General features: G+C 38.9%; 1 protein-coding gene across 9 annotated transcripts in view; it reads right to left on the bottom strand.

Annotated features, from left to right (window-relative positions):
- Window positions 1–26,209, bottom strand: part of GIGYF2 (GRB10 interacting GYF protein 2) — a 126,284-nt gene that overhangs the window by 30,470 nt on the left and 69,605 nt on the right. For 8 of the 9 annotated variants that reach the window (XR_002643793.3, XM_089916210.1, XM_089916209.1 and 5 more), the window contains 14 exons: window positions 25,690–25,869; window positions 22,069–22,286; window positions 21,814–21,976; window positions 21,533–21,721; window positions 18,350–18,546; window positions 17,215–17,374; window positions 11,737–11,903; window positions 10,180–10,242; window positions 8,485–8,576; window positions 7,311–7,418; window positions 6,203–6,303; window positions 4,394–4,494; window positions 2,342–2,503; window positions 1,019–1,177 (listed from right to left, as the gene is read on the bottom strand). Coding sequence is in view for 8 of the 9 variants with exons in the window: in XM_089916210.1 (XP_089772336.1) it covers window positions 1,019–1,177; window positions 2,342–2,503; window positions 4,394–4,494; window positions 6,203–6,303; window positions 7,311–7,418; window positions 8,485–8,576; window positions 10,180–10,242; window positions 11,737–11,903; window positions 17,215–17,374; window positions 18,350–18,546; window positions 21,533–21,721; window positions 21,814–21,976; window positions 22,069–22,286; window positions 25,690–25,869 (2,060 nt within the window). In the remaining variant the exon portion in view is untranslated. The remainder of the gene's footprint in view (window positions 1–1,018; window positions 1,178–2,341; window positions 2,504–4,393; window positions 4,495–6,202; window positions 6,304–7,310; window positions 7,419–8,484; window positions 8,577–10,179; window positions 10,243–11,736; window positions 11,904–17,214; window positions 17,375–18,349; window positions 18,547–21,532; window positions 21,722–21,813; window positions 21,977–22,068; window positions 22,287–25,689; window positions 25,870–26,209) is intronic. The other variant, XM_022567985.2, reaches the window with a different exon arrangement.

Here is a 26,209-nt window from a genome sequence, read left to right on the forward strand (position 1 = left end):
AGTGGAGATACCTGACAAGCACTACTGCAGCCAGGTGATCAATGTCAACATCAATAACCATAAGTCATGTTAGTAATATGTACCCTTGGTATGTGATGAAAATGGTACTTAACTTCTGTGATCTTCTTCTGAAACACCCATAACTCCAGTCTGACTGTGAGAAAAACTTCAAACTCTGATAGAGTGTTACCCTACAATCCACTGACCAGTATTCCTTAAAACTGCCAAAGTCATCAAAAACAAGGGAAGTCTGAGAAACTGTCACAGCCAAGAACAAGCTAAGGAGACATGACAACTAAATGAAATATTCTGGATAAGATCCTGGAACAGAAAAGGGACACTGGGGGAAAGCTGAAGAAACGGTAATAAGCTATGGTCTTCAGTTAATAATAATCCATCAATACCGATTTATTAATGTGTCAATACTGGTTTAGTATAACAAATGTACCTTACTAATGTAAAATAATAATAGGGGAAACTGCACTGTCATCCCAATTTTTCTGAAAATCTCCAACTGATCTAAAAAGAAAATCTACTAATAAAAAAAATCTACCTCTGTTCTTAAACATTAAAATGAAAGGCTTTAGGGATTCTGGCTGCCCGTAACAGCAGAATGGCATGGTTACAGCAGAATCAGATAATGGTCATCGCTGCCATCAACTTATGGATTTACTAAGCAGCAAGGAACTGTGCACTCTAAAAGTGTGAACTTGGGAGTACCCTAAGGCAAAAAGTTGTCAACCTCCAGATCTCACGTTTGGTTTTTTAAGAGCAGGCCTTCAATTTTTCTCTGGTGCCCTCGTTTTTTGTTCGTTTTGATTCCTTGACATTTCGTTCAGCTTTTATAATTACATGTGGGATGGTTATCACAAAAGTACTAAGAGTCAGTTAGATCTCTTTTGGTAATTTGCAGTAACCTGAAAAAGTTTTAGACAGGCTCTCCTAATATCCTAATACTTTCTTAATCACTAATTCCTAGCTTCAAAGAAGCAATGAGAAGAGCAAACCATCTGATCACCTGCTTCCGTAACAATTCTTCCTGCTTCCGCCTTTCTTCCTCTTCTCTTCTCCTTTCCTCCAGTCTTCTAAGAGCTTCTTCTTGCTGCTGTCTTTCTTCCTCTTCTCGTTGTCGCCGTAATGCAATTTCCTGCTCCCTCTGGCGTCGCAGAGCCTCCTCCTAAATTAAAAAAAAAGCAAGTGTGTGTGCGCACACGTGCATGCATCTCAATTAATATATTACATCATAATTTGGAAAGAAACAGGCTATGTGCTGCTAAGATCCGTTAACAGTATATATAAAAAGTATCTAACCAGGATCTAGGGTAAAAAGTATATATGTGAGCTGGGGAGTAGGTATATTAAGAGTTAAAATAATCTGTATTTAAAATATTAATAGTTAAATAGCACTACGTGCAAAGTCCATCTTGGTTTCTACATTAGCTACATCACTTCCTGATTAACACTAAAAAGGACGCAGGCTTCGGTTTCTCTGTTGCTACCATCAGTCCCTATTTTTTTAATCAAATGAGAACCTAAGGCATAGAGAAGTCAAACCAACATAGCCACCAAAAATGCCTGGTGAGGTAGAGAAGTTTTCCAGTCAACGTGTCTCAGAACACGTTGCTAGAACTAAAGTCTCACGGATATTAAATATACAGAAAAGGGTCTCACTGTCAAAATAACTTAGGAAGAAATAATTAGCAACACAGAATTAAACAGATTTCTTTACTGCAATGCTTCTTAAAGTCCTTACATTGCTAATGTAGAGTGTGACTCTAAGAAATACTAGTAGGTCTAATCTAATCTCAGCATGGACATGGATGCCTTTTTTCAGAGTTCCTCTTAGGGCAAAAAACAAGAAGGAAATGTGAAGCAAAGGCTAGACACTGGGGCTGTTTCAGAGTGGATTCTTTCAAATGGGATCTTTAAAAATCCCAGTAGAAAAAGGTCCAAGCACATAATAAAGAATTCCCAAAAAAGAAATACAAGTGGCCACAAAACATGAAAAACATTCAGTGTCACAGGTTATAAATACTTCAGGACTTAATTACTTCTGAAATCTAACTGGTTTATAAAACCCCAGGAAATATGTAAAAGCAATCAACTCCAATGAGTTACTAGGACTGAAGAACATCCCTCCAGTGAGTGTTAGTGGGTGACAGACATTTTTCCTAAAGGGAAGTGAGTCTCCTAAAATTCTAATCCCAATCCTGCTAACTCCCTGATAACTTAGGGGAGCCTTCTCCAGGAGAACTATGACCTGTGAAATGACGGGAGTGAGCAAGATATCCCGCAGGCCCTCCTTCAGTGCTAATCGTACAAGCAGAGTTCTCAGACATACCTGTTTCCTTCGGGCAAGCTCTTCTTCCTCGCGCCTTTTCCTTTCTTCCTCCTGCTGTCTCCGAAGAATTTCCTCCTGTTGTCTCCGGAGTTCTTCTTGCCTCTTTCGATCCTCCTCTTCCCGTTTTGCCCTCATTTCTGCCTCTCTTCTCTCCTGCTCTAGCTGTGGTTACACAAGGGTGCTCTTAGAAACTTGAGGCCAAGCACAGAACGCTCCAACATCACTGACAAGTACTGGTAGGAGCTGGTCAGTGCAGACACTGGAAGGTGGAGACACTACCATTCACTCAGTTAATGTGTAGTGCAAGTGGCTGATGAAAGCAACTCTGTGAGAGCTCTAAGCTCTGCTATGTCATAGTAACCAGAAAGTTTTATGCTCTTCTAAGCTGGATGCACTCACCCCTACTTTTTACCTGTCTCTTCGCTCCATACTACTACTGCACATCTCCTATGTGTGGGAGAGTGGCCTGTGTTGAGAGTAACATCAGAATTCTCTTGGGATGGCATTTCTTTGCTCATCCCTACAAAGGATTTTCTGATTGAAGATCTAACAATGTGTCTAACAAGGTTTCAACCGCAACGTTGTTGAAATATTACAGAAGTTCTTTAAAATCTGAAGATCAACCACTTAACAAACTCTATCATGTATAATTCCCAAATACTAGTCAAATCCAGCCCCTAATCTCCAGTCCTATTAACACACATATAATTCAGGCCTTTACTTTCTCATCCACATTCTTAACAGTCTCTTACCTGGTTTCCCAGCATCCTATTTTGCCCAGAGTCCCCAGTTCAACATCCAACCTCCACCAAAAAAAATCACTCCCAGGCTTACATTTAATACCATCCTTCACCTTGAAAATAAATCCTAAGTCTTTAACGTGACACGGGTAAGGATCCTCCTGATTGGCCTGCCTCATCTTCTTTAATCTCTCTCATCATTTATTCCTCAGACACACCAGCTCTAGACTAGACCAAATTATTTAACTGTTTGCTGTGCCAGGATGTTCTCATACACTTCTAGCCTTTACAGGTCTTGTTTCCTCCAACTGCAGTTTAATTTTCACCTCCTTCTACTCTGTCAACCCAAAACCCTTCAACTGAGCTAAATCCTACTACCTACTACCCTTCAAGTGAAACGAGCTCAGGTATTACCATCCATCTGAAGTGTCACCCAATTCCTGACCCCCACCTCTCCTGCTAGGTAGCTGGCCCATGTGCTTCCTTGTGCTGCTTGCCTGTGTCGTCATCTTCCCAACGCCCCCAACACACACACACCAGACGAGAATGCACACTTTCGTCATCTATGTGTTCCCAACACAAAGCGCTATGGAACAAGAACAAAGTCAAGAACTGTTTCAATTATGGTCTGTCACTCATATGGAGACAAATCCTGACTCTGAACTCATTTCATATTCTGGGCACTCTAAGGATACTGTCACTACCTCGGGATAAGAACGCACTAAACATAAAATAGGAACAAGATTCTCTCGGAGCATGAGAACCCAGAAATCATTTCAATAACACTAAGTGTTCACAGACAACCTCTTCTTACAAGTACTAAAACCAAAATTCAAGATTCCTAGCTCCTCCAGAAGATGTGAATAGAACACAGAATGTAATATTAATGTTGAGCTTTTCAGCTGCACGTCTTAGGCACTAAGAGGCGTAAACAAACACCACCATAAAGATTCAATGTGGGAACTCAAGCCTCAGATCAAGGGTCTTATAATAAGCTATGTAGTGGATATTTTCTTATGATCTTGCAAGAATTTATACCATGAATAACGTAACATACCACCATGATCATTCATGTGTCGACAAACCTATTTTAATTGATTTAATTTAAACTTGTTACTTTAAATTGTTGTGAGGTCTTTTTGGGGAGAAGGCGGCACAAAAATGACAGAGTATGAGTGTGCTTAAACCAGCTACGTAGCCATGAACTAAAAGGAAACATGTATAAGTAGCTAGAGAAATAGACATCAATAAACAAACGTCTACGACCTGCGATTGGAAAGCATGCATTGCTATGGAAGAATGAGTTTCAGACCTTTGCAGCCTTGGCCTTCTCCATCTGCTGAAGCTGTTCAAGGGCAGGTCCCGGAGTGGTGGTGTCCAGGGGAAGATCCCATACGCTACCACCTTCCCAAACTGTAAGACAGGAGGGGAAAAGAGTGAGGCATGTCAGAGCTTACATACATGGCTAAATATCCAGAAGCATAATAAAAAAAGCTGTTTCCCTGTCCCTGAATGAGCTCCATCACCTACATCTGTTCTGCTTCTAAGTAGACTGAACTACCAGTGGGCTCTAGTTTATATCAATACCCTTCAACACATCTAGAACAAAGTACCAGGCATTTACTGGGAACTAATTTCATCCTCAAAAAAAACCCATATCTGTTCATATCCCCATTTTTACAGATGAACAAGCTAATAAGGGTCAGAGGTAGTTTTGTAACATTCCCAAGGACACATGGCAAGCATATGGCCACGCGAGGATTTAAATCCCAGTGTATATAGATCCCAAAGCCAACGGTATTTCCAGTAGCCACACAACGTCTTACTGCATACGAAGTGGAGAGAGGGGTTAAGAGAGGTATGGCTGAGAACCAGAGAGAACTCAGGGGTTGCACAATATTGTGAATGTATTAAATGCCACTACATTGTTCATCTTAAAGTGGTTAATTTTATGTTACATGAATTGCATTTCAATGAGAGAGAGAGAGAGAGTGAGAGAGAGTGAGAGAGAGAGAGAGACAGAGAGAGAGAGAGACAGAGAGAGAGAAGTACAGCTGGAGCTGGGAGTACTCTGGAAAGGCCAGGCAGGTCTCACAGATGACACTGGGTCCTATTGACCTGAAAGGCAGCACAGGGTCTGATATCAAAGTAAATGAACAGATAAAGGCTTCTGAGCCTGTTTTCCTATTGCCTGTAAGGTTTGCTGACACCACTTTTCAGCATTCTCTATTTCCTACATTCCTATTATAGTCTATTTATGGACTATAAATTATTGTCTGCATAAAACCAATGGACTGTTTGTAAAGGACCTTAATTGCATCATACCTGAAGAGAGAAAATATTTAATAAGGTATTTATAGTTTTTTAAAAAGTGAGGACTATTTTAACATCCTAACAACTATAAATGACTCCCAAGAAAAAATAAGGTACATACAGCATGGGAAGTTGAGTTGATAAGAGATAATAATCAGTCCTTCTCCTGCCATAATCCCCAGGGTCAATGTTAGCAAGAGAACTATGACATGAATGGCTCAATGGTTCAAAGAAAACCCCATCAGAGCCCATGGCCCTTACCTCTTGTAAGGACTATCTATGGTTCAAACTACCCACACCTCTGCATGGATCAGACCTTAAGAAACAGAAGCGTTGCACCAATATCAAAATGTTTCAAAAATCCCAGCCCTAAATTTTCCAATTTGATGCAAAAAGATGAGCGAATGAGGTAAGGGTAGCCTTTTCTATTCCCAAAATTTCTGGGTACCTGCAGTGTTAAACTACTCATCAACCCTCGACTCAAAAGAATAGATCATCGTTACTTATGTTTTTAACTTACTCTTTTTCTCACTCTGGTGAAGAGAATAAAAACAATTCAAAAGACTTTCTACAGTGGTTAGAACAACATAAAAAAAGAGAGGCTGACTCAAGTTCAAGAAATCTACCTACTAAGTAATTTCTAGCAACTCCTTAACAGCTATTTTCAAAACAAAACAAAAAACTCACTTTTTATTAATATCCAATACAAAACACGTCGAAAAACTGATATGCTTTTAAAAAAACGGAATTATAAGTTATACGAGTCTAAATCCTTGGAGCTATACTAAAGGCCAATCTACGGTTTTACCTGTAGGCTGTGAGGCTGTTGGCTGGAGTTCCCAGATAGAACCAGTATCTGGCACTGACACAGACCTAGTTACTGAGGGAATGACGTTCTGATCAGATATTCTGCAAAAGGGAAATTAGAAAATTAACTTGTTCTTGTCATCCACGAAAATAAAGAGGTATTTCCAGGTTATTTGTAGGTTTCTGAGGTTATTTGGCCAGAAAACTTCATTGTTTTAACTAAAACATAACACTACCAAAACATTTAGGAAAGGAAAAAGGATAGAGGCAAGATAACCACACTTCTGGACCCTCGAGGTATTAGCTAATTTTGATTTCCAAATAATGGATATGCGTACTGTCTTTAAAAAATCCAGAATATCTCAATGAGAGTCACAGAGGCATCATGTTATCATGAAAAAACTCACAGACCTTAAGTCAAAAGGTCTGCATTTTAATTCTGTCTCTGAAGTGTTCTGTGTATTATGTCAACCAAGTCCTTTAGCCACTCTGAGTCCCAGTTTGCCCATCTTTAAAATGGAGACCTGAACACCTAACCTGCCTACCTGCAGAATGGGTTATGGCTCAGAAGAGAAATATAAAAGGTTCTGGTTAAAGTGGACAGTAAAGTTTTTAACAGCAGTGACTGACACCTCTGCAGGAGGCGTGCAGGAGACCTACCACCTTGCCCATCTCCTTGTAGGAGACACAACACATACTACCCTGAATGTTAACTTGAAACAGCAGGAGTTTAAGACTTTTAGCATAATTTCCTTTTCCTTAGACCTACCTTAATGGCTTTTGGGTCTGGAAAATTATAACCCTGTGTGGCATTGTTAATATCTTTCTTGAGACATCACAGGTAAAAATGAGATTAAACTTATCGACTACATTTTTTTGTTGTTGCTGATTCCATGAGCCTACACTGCTTTTCAAGCGTTCTTAGTATTCTTTGGTTATTATTCAAAATTTATCCTCTGAGTAAAAAGACCAAATAAATGCTTTACTTAATTATTATTATTTTTAAAACTATATTCTATTTTTACACACAACACACAAAAAATTTCCTTTCCTCTCTTTCTTTAAAACATACACACACAATGTGACACATCATGGAAACGACCACCAACCTCATCTTTAGTGCCTGGAACTGTTGGAGAAGAAGTGCCAACTGTTGCTGCTGCTGGGAAGACAGTGCTGCTTTCTGCTGTTGAGCCAGAACTTGTGCATATTGTTGTCTTCAAAAAGTAAAACACAGTATAATCTGTCTATCCACATTTAGTTCACTTTACTGAGACATTAAAAGCAAAGTTCAGGCCCCCCCAACAAAAAACACCATTAGAAATAGCTATCAAATATATTTTTACAATTCTTCATAATAGTCACACAAACAGTTCTGTACTTTATTCTAGAAAGAACTGAACTAATAGATGGCATGCTTCTGAGTGGAAAGAGAACAGAAAAAAAAAAAAATTAATGAAATGCCCAAAACTGGAAAGTTCCCTTAAGATGACAGTAACCTTTTATTAGAAAACAAGTGAGAAATAAAACAGATTCAAACTAACAGCTATTTCCACATGAAGAACTCTTTGCAAAAATAAAATCACTTGTATAAAAATCCTCAAATTTATACGTTTCAGCTTGGAAAATTTTAGGTAAGATTTTTTTTCACTAGATCAGAGGTGGACAATTTTTTTTCTGTAAAGAGCCAGACAGTAAATATTTTGGGCTTTGCAGGACATTCACAACTACTCAATTCTGCCTCTGTAGTGCAAAAGTGGCCATAGATAATACACAAACAAATGGGTATGACTCTGTTCCAATAAAACTCTACTTATGAAAACAGGTAGTTTGCCGGTTTGCCAACCTCTGCACCAGATGATAGCAAATCTTACTTCTTCTATGAAAGAGACCCACAACCTAAGTGACTACCATCATTCCATACCACTACTAATAGCATAAACTTTTACTTCTTTCCTGCCCCCTCATCTGTCTTTTCTCTGCAGCATTCAAAGTTGAGCCATTTAGAAGACACTTAGTTCTTAAAATGTTTGTTGATTCTTGCTTTAGGAGATAAAGATCTTGCAAAATTACAGTTATGTGTCATCTTCTACAAACTTCTGGTATTTAAGAAACAAGGTAAGACCAAACTTAGAATGTATAATGGTAACATGCCACTAGCTGGATTTGAAGACTGAAGTATCCTATTAAAGTTTTCTGCTGTAAATGGTGAAATTTGGGAGCAGATTATATCTAAAGGCCCTTTTGGTGCTGCAGTGCACCCAACCACATTACTGCTCTTACTGTATTAAGAACTGCTGATACTGGAGGTGCTGCATCTGGTATAAGGCTGTGAGTTCCTGCTGCCTGGTCAGTCGTTCCTGGTCCAACTCTCCCTGGGAGTAAAGGGGTGAAGGAAAGAAATACCACTGAATAAACTGAAAGAGCCTAAAAGCAACTTAGTACTTACATCTGAAAGGAAAATGAAACCTAGACCTTCACATCCCGCCCCACCTTTACACCCCAAACCCAAAACACCTATTAAAAAAAAAAATCAGGGCTTCCCTGGAGGCACAGTGGTTGAGAATCTGCCTGCCAATGCAGGGGACGCGGGTTCGAGCCCTGGTCTGAGAGGATCCCGCATGCCGCAGAGCAACTGGGCCTGTGCGTCACAACTGCTGAGCCTGAGCTCTAGAGCCTGCGAGCCACAACTACTGAGCCCACGTGCCACAACTGCTGAAGCCCGTGTGCCTGGAGCCGTGCTCCGCATCAAGAGGGGCCACAGCAGTGAGAGGCCTGCGCACCACAACGGGGCATGGCCCCCACTCGCCGCAACTGGAGAGGGCCCGCACACAGCAACGGGGACCCAGCTCAGCCATAAATAAATAAATAAATAAATTCATAAAAAAAAAAAAAAAAAAAAATCAGGCATCTTTAGAAACTAGTGCCATCTAGTGGAAGAAGGTGGTGTCAGCATTATAAGAGATTCCCTAAGGTGAGAAAGGTTCCTTATTTAGCTGCTGTTCTCCCCTCCTGCCCTTGAAGCTGAATGTTGTACTGTACTCCAGAGTTATTGCTGTAACTAAATAAATGTATAATTCTCCCAATCTTAAAAGTGATTTATAAATTTGGAGATTATGGAGAAATTAGAGAAGTAGGACAAAACAGAAAGGAGTAAAATTAAATCTTATGGTAGGATTTTATAATGACACATAACAATTACAGGGAGGTAGTATATAAGTATGTCTTCTTAGTATGTCTTCTTAAAGGGGATGAGAAATGTAAAATTAAATGGAACATAAAAGAGCTCTGAAAACTGTTTAACTCTCTATCCAAAAATTAGGTGTTTCTATTGCTATTAATACACCATGAGTTTAAAAATAAGCTGTAGTTGGGACTCCCCTGGTGGTCCAGTGGTAAAGAATCTGCCTTCCAATGCAGGGGACGTGGGTTCGATCCCTGGTCGGGGAAGATCCCACATGCCGCGGAGCAACTAAGCCCGCACGCCACAACTACTGAGCTCACGTGCCTCAACGAGAGAGCCCGCGTTCCACAAACTACAGAGCCCACGCGCCCTGGAGCCCGCAACAACTAGACAGAAGCCCACGTGCTTCACTGCAGTCCCGCACACTGGCCAAAAAAAAAAAAAAATTTTTTAAGTAAGCTGTAGTAAAACCCTGTTTTTTAGCTTATATGTCAAATAACACGGCTGGAATTTAAATTTTGGAAAGCTAATAGTGGAAAAAAAAATGAAAAGTGAAGTAAAGATAGTAGAAATAAAAGCATAAGGATGACACAGACTAAATTTAGACAAATCATTAGTGAACAGTTTATATCCTTATTACACACTGATTATAGTTTGGAAAAAAACATTTGATATATGATTTACTTGGGGTGAGGTACATCTGAAATTAAAGGACTTTTTCTTTCTTATTAAATATTCATGGATAGAAGCTACACTAGGTTAGTCTAAAATTAACTTAAGGGCAAAGGCAATACCTGACAGGAAGCAGAGCTTCCCATGGATTTTCCCCTTAAGTGGGTCTGACTGAGGTCCAGCCCCTATAATTGGAAGTCAGGAAATGGATTAGAGCAAGCATGCCAAGCTCCAAGTGATCAGCTTTCAGCGCTGAAACATGCAAGATAAAAACCCATCCCAATTTCTGAGTAGGTGGTAAAAATACAATTTATATACAGTAATACACAATACAATTTTTCTTTGGATTTACAACAGAAATGCCAGGAATAATTCCCCTCACCTAGGAATTTTCATTGCTCTCCAATCTATAGGAGGTCTTAACCCATCAGTGGATTGTAAAATCAATTACTGGATTGTGAAATCAATTACTAGGTCAAGATCAACATTTACATATTGGGAAAAAAAAGAAAAGAAACGGAAAGAAAATATGTACATGGCACCAAATGTTTTGTGAAACGTGTTTCAGATATACCTGCACATTAATAAGTGCACAGAGTAGTGACATAAAAATCTTTTTTTTTTTCCTATGGGCTGTGATCAGAAGTTTGATAGCCACTGTTCTCACTTATGAACACTCTTGGCTACAGATGTTGTGACTGACTTATTCATCTTCATCACGTAAGAACCTAACACAGCCCTGGCACAGATCTTCAATATATAATTGGTGAGTAAATCAATGGATATTACTGTAGAAATCCAGTGTTCACACTACAGGTTTTTGACTATGGCCACTTTTGACTATGGCCAGCAACCAGACACTCCAACCTCGAGAAGCAAAAGAGAGGCACAGAGCCAAAGCCCCCCAAAAGGAACTAAACAGGGAGAGGCCCAGGAGCAGCTGCAGAAAAAGACTTCCCCTTCAAAGGCACTCCAGGGTCAGCATACTAAAAGGGTTACGTTATGATCTAATCTTTAGTTAAAATATCAGTAACGAATGTTAAAAAAATAAAAAAGTCTTCAAAATATTCTGAAGCAATGGAATTTTATATTAGTAACATTTGCTTTAAGGCAAAACTCAAACGGAAGTCAGAAAGCAAGAGGCAAATAAATGGAGAGGAGAATGTGCATTCTAACTAAAGGCAACAAGAAACTCTAAGTCAATTGTGTTGAAGCACAGCAGATAAAGGTCAAAGCTCTGGAATGAACTTAGAAAGGTAAGGAGCCAGAACATGCGTGACCTGGTAGGGAGGCCAGGATAAGATGTTCTCCTTTCAACACCTGATGGAAAGCTACTGCAGGATTCTGTTTCTTGAGAGAGAAAGAGAGAAAAAGAGAGAAAAAGAGAGAGAGAGAGGGAGAGGGAGGGAGGGAGGGAGGGCGTTTGTGTGTGTGCACGTGCGTGCGAGACAGAGAGACAGAGAGAGAGAGAAGGACAGACACAGGTACACAGGTATTTGAGTTTTGAAAAGATCATTATAGCTAGGTATGTAGTCTCTGACTCAGACTTCCCATTGCCATTTCAGTTAATTACTTACAAGGAACTAGTTTCTTCTTCATTAGATGTAACATCTGTTTACAAAGAGAAGCAAGTGCTTCTGTGTCCACTATGTGTTCTGGGTGAAGCATAAGGTACTTACCATATGAGGAGGGGGAGCTGGTCCAGGAGAGAAAGGAACCCTTCCCCACATTTTCATGATATCACCAAGAGGTTGGAAGCTTTCATCACATGCTCTCTTCACCAACAAAGACATAGTGAAATAGCCCGCCTGAAACCATTCCGCCATCTCCTGATTATTGAAGGGACCTACAACAGCATTAATTAAACAGAAAGGCAGTAAGAATCCTTTCTAGCTAAAGAGGAAAAATATATTTCCAGGGTCTGCTCCTCACCCAGAGGTAACGATCTGTTTCAGGTGGCACCTATCAAATATCTTGTATAACATCTTAATTTATCACAAAAAGTGGTGAACAGGCCTCAAACTAATAAAATACTATAGAAACAATTTAGAAATAAGTCTATGTCTACACATCCCAATTTCTCAGCAGTGTTTTAATTATTTTAAGGAGCATAATGTCTCCAACTCACTCAATCTCTAAAGTTCATTTGTCAGAAAAGCATAACACTAAAAAGAGTTAGAGTTTGTTAGACTTTGTAGCACAGAGAAATAAATATGAAAGGCTGAATATCCTCTTCTCTAATTTTCATTTTCTGTTAGAGTTTACTGGAGGTTAGGCAAAATATAAACAACAATGAATTAAATTAAGAAAAATTATAATTTATTTATCTAGGTAAGACTAAATCTGGCCTTGGTAAGGGAAAAAAAAAACCTAACAATCTCTAGATGTTTTACAATAAGAAATAACCGAATATTTTATACATAAAATTAACAAACTCACTATCAATAACCATTGATTCAGCAGCTATTTACTGAACACCAGTCACACAGGTCCAGGCAGGAAGATACAGCAGTAAACAAAACCAAACCCTGGAACTTCCACCTCTGGGAAGGTGGAATAGATGTACTTCTCCCTGCTCCTCCTGCCAAATACAACTAAAAACCCTGGACATTACATATAAAACAAACAAACAAAAAGACTCCTACAGGTAGAGAGAAGGCAGCAGACTGACTAGAGGCCTTGGAGCCTGAGGAACCAGCTGGTGGTGAATTCCCTGGGTTTTCATTTTACCTCACACTTCCCAAATTTGGAGCTGAAGAAGTGAGCAACAAGAAACATGGCCCAATAAATACAATTGAAAACATGACCCAATTACAGGCTATCTACAAGGAAGTCACTTAAAATATAATAATATAGGCAGGTATAAAATGAAAGGATAGAAAAAGATATATCCAACAAACATTAATCAAAAGAAAGCTGAAGTGGTTATATTAGTATTTAATAAAGTAGGCTTCAGAGCAAAGAAAATTACCAGAGACAGAGAGGGACATTATATAATAATAAAGGGTCAATACACCAAAATGCATGCACCAAACAACAAAACTGCAAAATATGTGAAGCAAAATCTGATAGCTGAAAAGAGACACAGAACAGATCCACAAGTTGAAGAATTCAACGAGAACAACTGATAGAACAACTAGACAGATAATCAGAAAGACTACAGAATTCAACACCACATCAACCAATAAGATCTAATTGACATTTACAGAACACTCCAAAGATAGCAAAATACCTGGAGAATTCTACCAAACATTTAAAGAATTAACATACTGTGACAAAAGTATGGATGTTTCTCAAAAAACTAAAACTAGAACTACCATGTAACCTAGCAATTCCATTCCTGGGTATATACATCAAAAAAACAAAACAAAACAAAAACAAAAACACTAATTCGAAACACACTCCCCTATGTTTACAGAAGCATTATGTACAATCGCCAAGATATGGAAGCAACCTAAGTGTCCATCAACACTTAGAATAAATGGATAAAGACAATGTGGTATATACATATATAATGGAATGCTACTCAGCCATAAAAAAAAGAATGAAATTTTGCCATTTGCAACAATGTGGATGGACTGGTGAAATAAATCAAAGAAAGACAAATACTGTATGATATCGCTTACATGTGGAATCTAAAAAATACAACTAGTAAATATAACCACAAAGAAACAGACTCACAGACATAAAGAACAAATTAGTGGTTACCAGTGGGAAGAGGGAAGGGGAGAGGGGCAATATAGGGGTAAGTAAGAGGTACAAACTATTTAAAAGAACCACACACACACACACACACACACACACACAATTAACACCAATTCTAAATAATCTTTTCCATAAAATAGAAGGGGCGGAAATAAGTGACAGTTCATTTTATGAAGCTAATATTACCCTGATACCAAAACCAGACAATGAGAATACCAAAAAAAACCCAAAAAACTACAAAAATATCCTTTAGGAACAGAGACACAAAAATCCTTAACAATATGGTACTGAGTAAGATTCAGCAATATATAAAAAGAATTACACAGCATGACCAAATGGAGTTTATTCCAAGGATGCAAATCTGGTTCAAAACTCAAAAACTAGTCAATGTAATCTACCATATTTAACTGGTTAAAGAAAAATCACATGATCATATCAACAGAGGAAAAGGCATTTGACAAAATCCAATATCAGATCATGGTAAAAGCTCTCAAAATAAAGGCTGTTACTTCCTTAACTTGATAAACAGTACCTACAAAAACTCAACAGCTAACATTACCATTTAATTATTATTAAAGTTTCCCCTAAGATAGGAAAGTAGGATAAACAAAGCAAGTATGTCAGCTCTCACCCCTCTTATTCAACACAGTGTTGGAACACACAGTAAGGCAACAAAAGGAAATAAGAGGCATACATATTGGAAATGAAAAAAGAAAACTGTCCCTATTTGCAGATGACAATAATAATGTCTACACAGAAAAGCCTATGGACTCTAATGAAACAACTCCTAGAACTAATAAGTGAGCTCAGCAATGTCAGAATAGACAAACATCTAAAACTCAATTCTATATAGTAGCAGTGAACAGATACTGAAATATAATATATACTATTGCTCAAAAAAATCATATACTTAGGTATACATTCATCAAAACATGTACAGAATCTATGCTGAAAACCACACAGTGCTAATGAAAGAAATCAAAGATCTAAATAAACTGAGAGACATACTATGTTCATGGATGGGAAGACTCAACATGGTAAAGATGTCAATTCTCTTCGAAATTATATAGAGGGGGCTTCCTTCCCTGGTGGCGCAGTGGTTAAGAATCCACCTGCCAATGCAGGCGACACGGGTTCGAGCCCTAGTCCGGGAAGATCCCACATGCCGCAGAGCAACTAAGCCCGTATGCCACAACTACTGAGCCTGCGCGCCGAGAGCCTGTGCTCCGCAACACAAGAAGCCACCGCAATGAGAAGCCTGTGCACTGCAACAAAGAGTAGCCCACGCTCACCACAACTAGAGAAAAGCCTGCACGCACCAACAAAGACCCAACGCAGCCAAAAATAAAATACATTTTAAAAAAAATGATATAGAGGTTTAACATAATCCCTATTAAAATTTCTGCAAGATTTTTGGTAAATATAGACAGGATTATTCAAAAATTTATATGGAAAAGCAAACTAGAAAAACTAAATGCTCTTTTGATAAGAGGAATCAGTCTACCCAATTTCAGGACTTACTCTATAGCTATAGTAACCAAGACTACATAGTATTGGCTGGAGGGACAGACACAACGATCAAATAAAGAACCCAGGGAATTTCCTGGCAGTCCAGTGGTTAGGGCTCTGCGCTTCCACTGCAGTGGGCATGGGTGCAATCCCTGGTCAGAGAACTAAGATCCCATAAGCCGTGCAGCATGACCACAAAAAAATAAATAAATAAATAAAAATAACGAACCCAGAAATCGACCAACTCAAATATGCTCAACTAAACTCTGACAAAAGTATAAAAACAATTCAGGAGAGGAAAGACAGACTTTTCAACAAAAGGTCCCAGAACAACTGGACATCCATAGGCAAAAAAAATAAACCTTGACCTAAGTTCCATACCTTATATAAAAATTAACTCAAAATGGAACACCAACTTAAGTGTAAAACATAAGGCTATACATTTTGGGGGGAAAAAACCTTTGGGATGTGAAGCTCGGCAAAGAGTTCTTAATACCCAAAGCACAATCCATAAAAGAAAAAAACTGATCAATTGCATTTCACCAAAATTTAAAACTTTTGCTCTGTTAAAGACTGTTCAGAGTCTGTTCTGAATCTTGGCTGTATCAATATGTCAATATCCTGGGGCTTCCCTGGTGGTGCAGTGGTTGGGAATCTGCCTGCCAATGCAGGGGACACGGGTTCAAGCTCTGGTCCGGGAGGATCCCACATACCGCAGAGCAGCTGCGCCTGTGCGCCACAACTGCTGAGCCTGCGCTCTAGAGCCTGTGAGCCACAACTACTGAGCCCATGAGCCACAACTACTGAGCCTGCATGTCACAACTGCTGAGGCCCGCGTGCCTGAAGCCCGTGCTCCACAACGAGAGAGGCCACCGCAATAAGAGGCCCAGGCACCATGACAAGCAGTGGCCCCCGCTTGCCACAACTGGAGAGGGCCTGCGTGCAGCAATGGGGACCCAACACAGCCAAAAATAAATAAAATTTTAAAAAAACAAAATATCCTGGATGTAGTATTGTTTTACAGTTTTGTCAGAGGTTACCACTGGGGGAAACTGGGTAAAGGGTACATGGAATCTCTATATTACTTCTTACAACTGCTTGTGAAGCTATAATTATCTCAGAGTAAATTAAATTAAAACACACACCTGTATATGTTTTAATTACAACAGATTCTACAGGCATGTGAAGAGATCATGAACAAATATATACAGTGCCAGGTAGTGACAGATGCTATGAAGAAGAATAAAGCAGGGTAGGGGGACCGAGGACAGAAAGGGAATAATGATGTTAGAGAGAGGTCACAGGCTGTACTTGGTAAAACATTATCATGAAACTGACACTAATAGAGTGAACAACGAATTTCAGGTTATAAGCAAAAACTTCAAAAGCAGAAATGAAAAATCAACCAAATGTCCTTCACAGCATTCTCTCCCCATTCTACTCTAACATGCACCACATACATATTTTAAGCAATCCGTTTATAATACGGTACTCTTTTTTCAGATATTTTAAATAGTTCTTCATCATTTATGATATCAACTCCACTTCAGTGAAACATCCAACCAATGTTTTCCAAGATGGCTGCCATCATCTTTTTTTATGGTAGGGAGACTGAAATACAGTGAATGTACGAAACTCAACTGCCTAGTTAATACCTGACATGCCAGAAATGAGGATGTCTTAAGCATACTGTTTACAACCCTATCATATTAGTCATCACATTCTGCCTTGTATTCAAATTGTTTTCACTAGACTCCCTCCCATCACTGAAACTGTAAAGTACAATGGAGGGAACCTATAAACAAGCCTTCTATATATGAAGAAAGCCGGGAGCACTGACTTTTGTTCTACTAGTATACAAATTAACGTTAAATAATTACCATCCTACAGAATCTGGAGGTAATGGCATACTTCTGTACATAAAGTAGAATGGAACAACCTACCTTGAATTTCTCCCTGAGGATCTTTGTAATACCACTTCTGCATTGCTTCATGCATCAATGGAATTGAGACTCCCTTAGCTCTGTGCTCTTGCAGTTTTGATGCCAGTCTCTCATCATCTAGTGCACTGTCTTGTAGATAAGCCACCATCTTCTCAGCTTGCTAAGGGAAAAATTAAAAAAATGAATTGTGGAAACAAATGATGCTAAATTAATACTTGTACATATAAAAATTGTCTGCCTTTTTTGGACTACTTTATCTGTGAGAGGCATTGTACAAATAACACAGCAGGCAACAATTTAATTCGTCTAACATGCCATGAAATAGGTACTATCCCCATTTTACAGAGGGGGAAACTAAGGCTCAGAGGGTGTCAAGTCTTGCTCAAGGTCTCAGAATTATTAAGCAAACCCAAATGCGACTGAAACACAAGCTGGTATGGATCAAAGCCCAAGCTTCTAATCAACATACTTTAAGAGTGCCATTTAGACAAATAAACAATCCTAAGTTATACAAACTAAACCTATAAAAAACATGAGCATTAACAGATCAAAAGGTTCAATTAAAACAATTACAAATAAAATCTTTTACAAGTTTTACTAAGACACTGTTCCCTTTCTTCAACATTTCCTGCCACCAACCACTCCACCCTGAAGAAAAGAGAATTCCTTTTGTAGAAAGCAAGTTATCATTTACTTTACATATAAACAATAGTATATAAAATCTTAGGGAACTCTAGAGACATGAATACGATGGTAATATCCTGAGAGTTTAACTATTTTCCCTGTTACACTTTAGGCAAAAAATAGAAGGCACAGTGCCTATCCACAGCTGCCTTGTATTCGCCATTTTTGGCATTCCATTAATTTCCAAAAAGAAAAAAGAAAAGCAAACAGCTAAGGGCAACCTCAGAAGAGCAAAAAATAACCTGATATAATGACTCTACACAGCAGAAACTTAAAAGCATTAAATGATCTGAAAGACAATTACTCATAAAAATACATACTAGACATAAAAACAACAATTGCAGTACACAAAACCTAGTGCACAAAAGTTCCATTTCTGAATATTCATTTAATGCTTTTCAATGTTTACGGCAGTTCGAGAGGGAAAAAAAAAGGATTACGTGATTTGTACCTGCTCCAAATGTTTGAGACCCTCTTCATCATCTGGCTCTGTGGAAACACTGCCCATACCAGGAGCACCTACGACCGGTGTTTCAACTGGCCGGAGGGCAGGACTAGGATTGGGAACAGGAGGTGGAAGGATGAGAAGAGGAGAGGCTGTATCTGAAGGAATCTGTGACAGGGGCTGCTGGACACCAGGAACCATTTCTAGAGGAAAAAAATGTAGACAGATAAAAATCCTTTAAAATATAGAGACTCTTATGAAAAATAACTATCAAGTCGGGCAGCTTACTAAATGGGCTCAACAGATACGTGAACTGTGTCATGAACACTGCTGCTACTTCTTATGGAGAAGTGTAGTATTTTTCCCTAGAATGACAGAAGTACCTGCATAGGATGACAACAAATAAGATTAAAAGGTATCTAGAAAGGCCTTTTACAGTGCCAACCTGTATCACTAGAGCATCTACCCAATAGTTATAGGTCTACCTCCTGAAAACAGAGTCAGTCCAATCCCTTCCTTACATCATGTCTCTGAATAGTAAAGACAATTTAAACAGCACTGCAAATCTCCTCGAAGATGCCACATCTCAGCATAAAACTCTTTATTAAAAATATCTGCAATTATTTTGACTAAGTACCTATTTCAAGTTATTATTAACATAATTCAATGCAACACATTTTGTAGGACAACAAAAAGCTCTCGGTCTACCCGTACAGTGCAGGAGGTTCTCTGCAATAAGAATAAAGACTGCAAAAGAGGTTGTGTCTTGGTTCCTATTTCTAACCTCTCAGCATGCAGGTTCTTAAGAAGGAAAGGGGGATGGAAGTAATTAGATACAGTTGCAGTTTCCCCTTTGAAACCTTGTTTGTTCAATTACAGATAGCTTCTGCAAATTCCTGTTCCTCTCACTCTATCCTTTCTTTGCCAAACTTAACAGGACAGCCTATACAACCTGTCTCTACCTCACCACCAACCACACGCTACAACGTGACTTGCACTCCCAAGCCCCCAGAAAAGCTTCTCTCCCAACGATAAGCAGTGACCCAAAGTCCCCAAATCCAACAGCTCCTCCTAGTCCCCGTCACCTAGCCTTAGTCTGACATTATCTTCCCAATTCTAAACTGAAACATTCTCCTTCCTTCATTTTCCTGCACTCTATTCTTGCCTCTGAAGATTTTTCTCTGGCTTCTCTATCTACCCTCTGAAAGTAGGAAATATCCATGTTCTATTCTCAGTCCAATTCGTCTCACCCCTAACAAGTGTAATCTTTTAAATTTTCATTCTCTCTGGCCCTAAACTCTTCCCATTGAGCTACAGTCCCCTCACTCAGAAATGCTCTCTGGCCATCGCTATCTAATTTCTCATCAACACCTCAGACTCAATGTTCATAATTGAATTTGTTCTCTCCCCTCCCAAATGTGCTCCTCAATTTCCACTCTTTTTCTGCTAAGGATACCATAATCCTCTCAGGCACCTCACTCATCTTTGACTCTTCCGTCTTCTTTGCCCTGATATACAACAGTAACCACGTCCTGCCAATTTCTACTTTGAAATCTCATCTGCCACTACCTCCCTTTACAAGTGTACTGCCTACACCACAGTGACTGCTCAGGACACCAACAGGTCTCAGAGCAGCCCATCTGTCATCACAGCCTACCCTACACAGAGAGCTGTCAAGTATATGTTCCAACCGTGTTTCCCACCAGCCTCCTTTTCACACCTCATAATTCATGTAAATAAAAACAGGAACTGATTTCCTGCCCATACCTGGATCAGTCCTACTTCCTCACTGTAGCTTTCACTGCTACCTAGTACTGGAATGCCCTCTCCTAATTCATCCAGCTACACCTACCTCCAAATTCTACTTATTATTCCAAGACAAGCTCAAAGACACCTGATCCCTGAAGCATTCCAGGAGTCTGCCAATCATGAATTCCTATCATTACTTTTCGTCCTAGGTTACTGATATACACATGCTTTATTTCCCCCAGAGACTATAAATCCAGAATTTCCATCTTTAATGCCACCTATGCAGCTTTCCCAAAATATACATGTCTAGACCCCACCCTAAAATCTCCTGGAGCAAGGCCCCAGGCATGTACATTTAACAGTATGAACCACAAGTAATTTGGGGCTGGGGGTGGGGTGACATATCATAATTGAAAAATGAAAGAGGTCTCAAAACATACAAGTCCCATGGTGCCTTGTATATATAGTAGAGATTCAAATACTTGCTGAATTCATTCATTCAGCTTTATGACAGACATAAAAAACTGAGAAACAAAAAATCCTTGGTTCAAGCTACCAAAATAGTATTTATTGGGCAAAAAAGAGAATAAACAGATCTTTATAATATTGTATTGCTATGTTAGAAACAGTGCTGGTTGTTTAAGAAGAAAGAGAAGACACCTAACCTAGCTTGGGAACTTGGGGTGGGAGAGTTTCAGGCACAGAGAAAAGCATATGCTAAGGCACAAAGGCAAGAGAACAAGGCACATTTCAGGACCTAACAGGCTGTGAAGCTGGTGAATAGAGTACAAAGTAGAGAGAGATGGTGCTGAAACTGTACGGAGGGAGGCAGATGCCAGGTCATGCAAGGTCTCTTAGGCCATGTTAAACGGTGTGAATTTTTATGATGAATAAATCAATTCACCTTTCAATATCAGGCATTATACTGTCATTTTATGTCCAAGAAGAAACATGGGAATGAACATTAATATTACCTACAAAGGTATATGAGCAACTTAAAATCAATATAATGACATTGGAGAAGGAGATACACTTTAAGCTTATTCTCCAGCAAAGGTGATGGACTTGCACAGATTCATCTTGGCCTCTTGGTGTGTCATCTGGATGCACATATAGCCATTACATAAAAGGAATCTGATATGGGGAATCAAACTACCACAGAGGATCCCAAACTCAGTTTGTTTGACTGATACCAGGGTGGCTATATCATAGCACCCTAGGAAATGATACTACTTTGCTGCTTCTAATTCTGTTTTGATGAATTCTGAGATAGATACACAAGGGAAGCAGTGTTTGAGAAGGTTTACTGGTAAAATAATCTATTCCAATAATTTACCACTAAAAGCAGTTCAAAGAGGCATAAATAGAAGCCTCTCCTATCAGTGATCACTGGCCCCAGCAAAATCCAAGTTTGGCTTGTTGCCTCTCATAAATACATACCGTCCCCCCTGCTGGGTACTTTGGTTGATAGACTATTTTCTGTCCGACTCTCTTCTTCAACTTTTTCCATTTGCTCAGTTTTGGGTTCCTCTTTCCTCTCAAACTGTGGTGCCTCCTGAGGCTGATGGTCTGAAGGAGTGCCTGCTCTAGCAGATGAGGTGGAGGTTTGGGGGGTTTCCTCACTAGCTTCTGTAACATGACATAATCTTAAATTAACAACTTAGGAAACTTTTAGTGTGATTTTTTTTTTTTAAAAAGTGAAGGACAAAAATGAGCCTTACCAACTCCTACTCTGTCTGTCTTTTCTCCTTCCTTCTTATTTGTCTTATCGGGTTCTTTGGCTTCTTCATTATGGCTACCTTCAGAGTCAGAGCATTCCTCCCCTTCTTCTACAGGCCGGAAGTCCATCTCCTGCTCTTCTGGGATAGGCTCTTTCTGTACTTTCTGTAGCAAGAAAATTAAGCCAAAGATTAACAGCATATTTGGATTTGGAAGAAGGTCAGTACCTGTCATAATATTTAAAACAAATTTCTTACCTTTAGAGACAGGAATGCTCCAGATGAGTCAAATGTGCCCATTTCTTCTTCAGCATCCTCTAAGCACCATTCAGGCAAGCTATCCCTGTCATCATCTATGCTTCCACTGCCAGAGCGCACCCTTCGGTAACCCCGTTCATCATCCCGATCTCGAAAGTCAAACTCAAACCTTCGCCGTCGTTCCATGTGTTCCCGCCAGCCTGCAGAACGAGGGCCATCTGGGATGAAGAGGAGGACACAAACCTTAGAAAAGTTTTACGACAGTATTTGAGAAAGAAAACCATAGATAGGAAACAAAGGAGAAAACTACAACTGACGGCAAATTCAAATGGATCAATCTACTAAAGAGAAAATTAGGCAAATGAAACGAAGCTCAAAGCTCAGTATTATATATGATACGCCATCACTAAGTGACAACAGTAGTTATCATCATTAACTACTGAGTCACACAACATACTCTAAAGCTTTTAAAGATAAATTTAAAACAAATCACTTTTAAAAGACAGTTCTCTGCAAAGTACATACTTTTAATAAGCTCTAGATATCTGACTGAAATGCTGCTAGGCCACTCACGTGGCCCACTCCTAGCCCAGACTTATGGCACTGGATATCTTTCCATACTGAGGTCCATGCCTTCCCTTTGGCAAGTCTTAAAGCATTTTCTTTCTTCTGATGAAAATATCATTCTTTATGGATAAGACCAGCTCCCTTGATAATATATAATAATATCCAGGATACTATGATATTATGTCAATTCATAATATCAAACTCATCATGTCCACTTACCAGCGCTAGGATCCCATTTGTAATTCTGATTCCCAAAAAAAGTCATGGAATTATAGCACTGCCATGTCATAGTTGGCCCACTATCCTAGTTTCATAGTTTAAGAAGCAAAACCTCTGACAGCAGAAGTAACGTGCATAATGAAAAGTAGAACTAGAATCCAATTCTGCATCCTCTACTGCTTTTTCCACAATAACATGCTTACTCTCCTTTTCCTTTTCTCTCATCTCTTAACTCTCCCTAGGGAGTTTTAATTTAATACCCCCAGGGACATTCCTAAATTCACCCTTGCATATTATGTAGCACATCTACTTTCCAACAAAAAACGAATGCCTAAGACCAAAAGCTACAAGTTAAGGTATATTCTCTCTCTCTAAAAAAAAGGGGGGGGGTGGTTCTTGTTAAAATCTGACAAACCTGAGCCTAAGAGAGTCTTAAGAGGAGACACATGTTTTAACCTATATCTTTGCTTTCTCTGTGGGAGACAGCAAAAGAAATGAGGTCACAGTTAAATGTTACTACACTACTGAGGCCCAATTTGCTAAAACCAGCAATCTAAAACTCAAACTGAAAACCGAAGGGCAAAATGTTAAAACACCAAATACAGGTAGCATCTTATAAGCCACTTACAAAAAGGTAAGAAAACATTATTCTCCCACTTCCCACACTTTACTTACAACAACAAAGCACAATTTACTATCTTCTATGAAAATGAAGGAATTTTATACCCAGACTGCCTAAATGTTAACCTAGAGTCGTTATCCCAAAGAAGTGCTCATGGTCAAAAGCTGAATTCCAGAGTACTCTGTCTGCTACTCTCACTTCTAAGTATGCACTGTGATAGAAATCTATCCTTCTAGGCATGTGGCTCATTCTTCTCTCTTAACTAAGTTTCCTAAGTTCACCTCCCAGAGTGGGTGCTTAGCTGTCCTTAATGCTCCCAACTCCATACATATCCAACTGTGAGCCATACTTCAATAAAACTATATACCATAATATTTTTGTTGTCTTAAATAGTTAATAAAATTTTATTCACGAAACTAAATTTAGCAGATAAGGCACATCTCTAGCTTATTAAGACTGAGACCACTGCTTTATAGACCTTATATCAGAACTAAAGTTTGATACTATTCCATAAGTCAAAAATCATGATATTTAAAATTTTAATCAAAGCCTAATAAAGGATTAACTAAAATGTTAAGGGTAACTGATAACAACTGATATAATCAGACTTATTTTTAATATGCTGGGTTGAAAAAGTAGATGGTATTTTTTTAATGCCTATTTACAGTGTTTTTTCAGCCCCCATGCATCTTTATGTCCCCCAAACTGTCTTTTTAAAATATATGCATAAAAATTTTGGAAAATTGTCGAGTTGATGACAAAACTGACATGAAAAGTCAAATACTGGAGAGAAAGATTTAGAAAAGATGGGGAAAAAAAAAGTACTATATATATCCAAAATCTAAGCTCTTGGGTGAGGAGGGTAAGTGGTAGAATATAACACTAAAGTTTTACTTTTAACTCACTTTAACAGAATCAACATCAGACGTTTGGGTTCAGAAACACTGTTCATCTTCCAAAACATTCACCTTGTTTGTTTTTGATCAGCTGGAATTTTTCTTCTTGCTCAGCCCAGATCCCGTCCATTCTTTCAGTGAATGCTTGTTAGGAACATAGTCTACAAACCCTTCTGCTTACAGGCAAGCTCAGCACAAAATGCCATGATGCCTTGAAGAGAACTATAACAGATGGCTGCCCATGACACAGACTGATGAGAACTGCCTAAATAACTGTGATGCAAACAATGCCCACTAACAACAGAAAACTCACCCAAGAGGCAGCCAATGAGGAGTTGGGGTAAAAGCATTACAACTCTATCCAAAGATTAACTTCACTAAGTTTCCACCTACCCACAACGCCATAAAGCACCCTGAATGCCTGTTATAACGTTAACTCAGACGGAGACTAATGGTTTGTTAATAACTTAATTTTTAAAAATAAATAAAAACAGTTTACATTATTATTATAACTTCCTCTATTAAAGTAAGCTTCCTTGGCATATAGCCAATAGATAAAACAATGTTATGCATGTGAAATTCAAAAGACATGTACACACTCTTTGTATGCTTCAGTTCTGCATGACCCCAAGATGATCACGAGGCATAGAATCAACACTTGGGTAGAGAACGTTCTTTGACACAAAGCACCAGAGTCTTCAATTACCAACATATCTAATGTCGGGGAAGAACAGTTTGAAGCATTCTTAAGAGTCAAACAGAAGAACTTATAAAACCACTAATCACGACTATTCTCTCTCCTTTTTCTACAGTTAGAGGGACAAAAGAATAAACTTGTAATTATGTTTTTGACCTGGGTTTAAAGTTTATTCTTCAAATGAGCAGAAATCACATTTTTAGGACAAAAAGAGAAAAAAGAATAAATCCTCTCTTATACAGGAAAAAAACTCACTTCAGGGGGAGCCCATATTCCTAAGTAAGCATATAATTATCACCTAAGAAAAACGCATGCTGAAAAAAGATTCAAAAATTTAGGAAAACTGAATGAAACCCTCTCTCGTTTTTGCAGTTAAGGGCAGGTGCTTCCCATTAAACCACACTGCCCCAGAAAAATAAAAGTGACTTTAATCAACTAAATAGCTGTGGGGAATATTTTATGTTAAAAATTTTTGTGGGAGCAAGACTGAGTGTGACAACATAAACATGACCCCTCTTGTTTTTCTTTGCTGGTTTATGTTTTCCACTTTATCCCTAACAATTCCCACCAAATCCTCACTATTTCGGCCCCTGTGTGCTTTTACTCAGCAGAATTCTTACCAGGACTGTGAGGTCGCCACCTCTCTCCATCCCTCCTTGATCCAGCTAGTCGCCAACCTCCATCTTCATCTTCTCCATTCTGTTCCTCTCTAAAAATACGCCAATTTTCACTTTCTGATCGTATAAATTCATGCTTTCTTCCCACTGATGTTGGGCCACCTTCCTCAAAATTTGGTCTCCCTGTAAAGAAAATGAGTCAACATAAGCCTCTCAGCCAGCAAGGATTTTGAACAGACTTGATTGCTCAAATCAAGCTTTTCTGCAAAGGTGTCCATTTCAACGTTCAGGCAGTATAAATAACTGTGGATATATGTGTATATTATTAGACACATTTCTCAAAGCTGAATGTTCTAAGACTGGGAAATTATTTTTTTAAACAAAATAATATGCGCATTTTATAAAAGGCCATGCAATGAAAACTGAATCAACCTTCCCGCTACACAAGAGCCCCCCAGAGTCTTGTTCCCCAGAAGTAACCACCATCAACAGTTTCTTATAAAGCCTTCCAAACACTGACCAT

Source organism: Delphinapterus leucas, chromosome 8, assembly GCF_059928025.1.
Source record: "Delphinapterus leucas isolate spDelLeu-1000000601 "Yukka" chromosome 8, BTC_Dleu_Yukka2, whole genome shotgun sequence".
Taxonomy (NCBI): domain Eukaryota; kingdom Metazoa; phylum Chordata; class Mammalia; order Artiodactyla; family Monodontidae; genus Delphinapterus; species Delphinapterus leucas.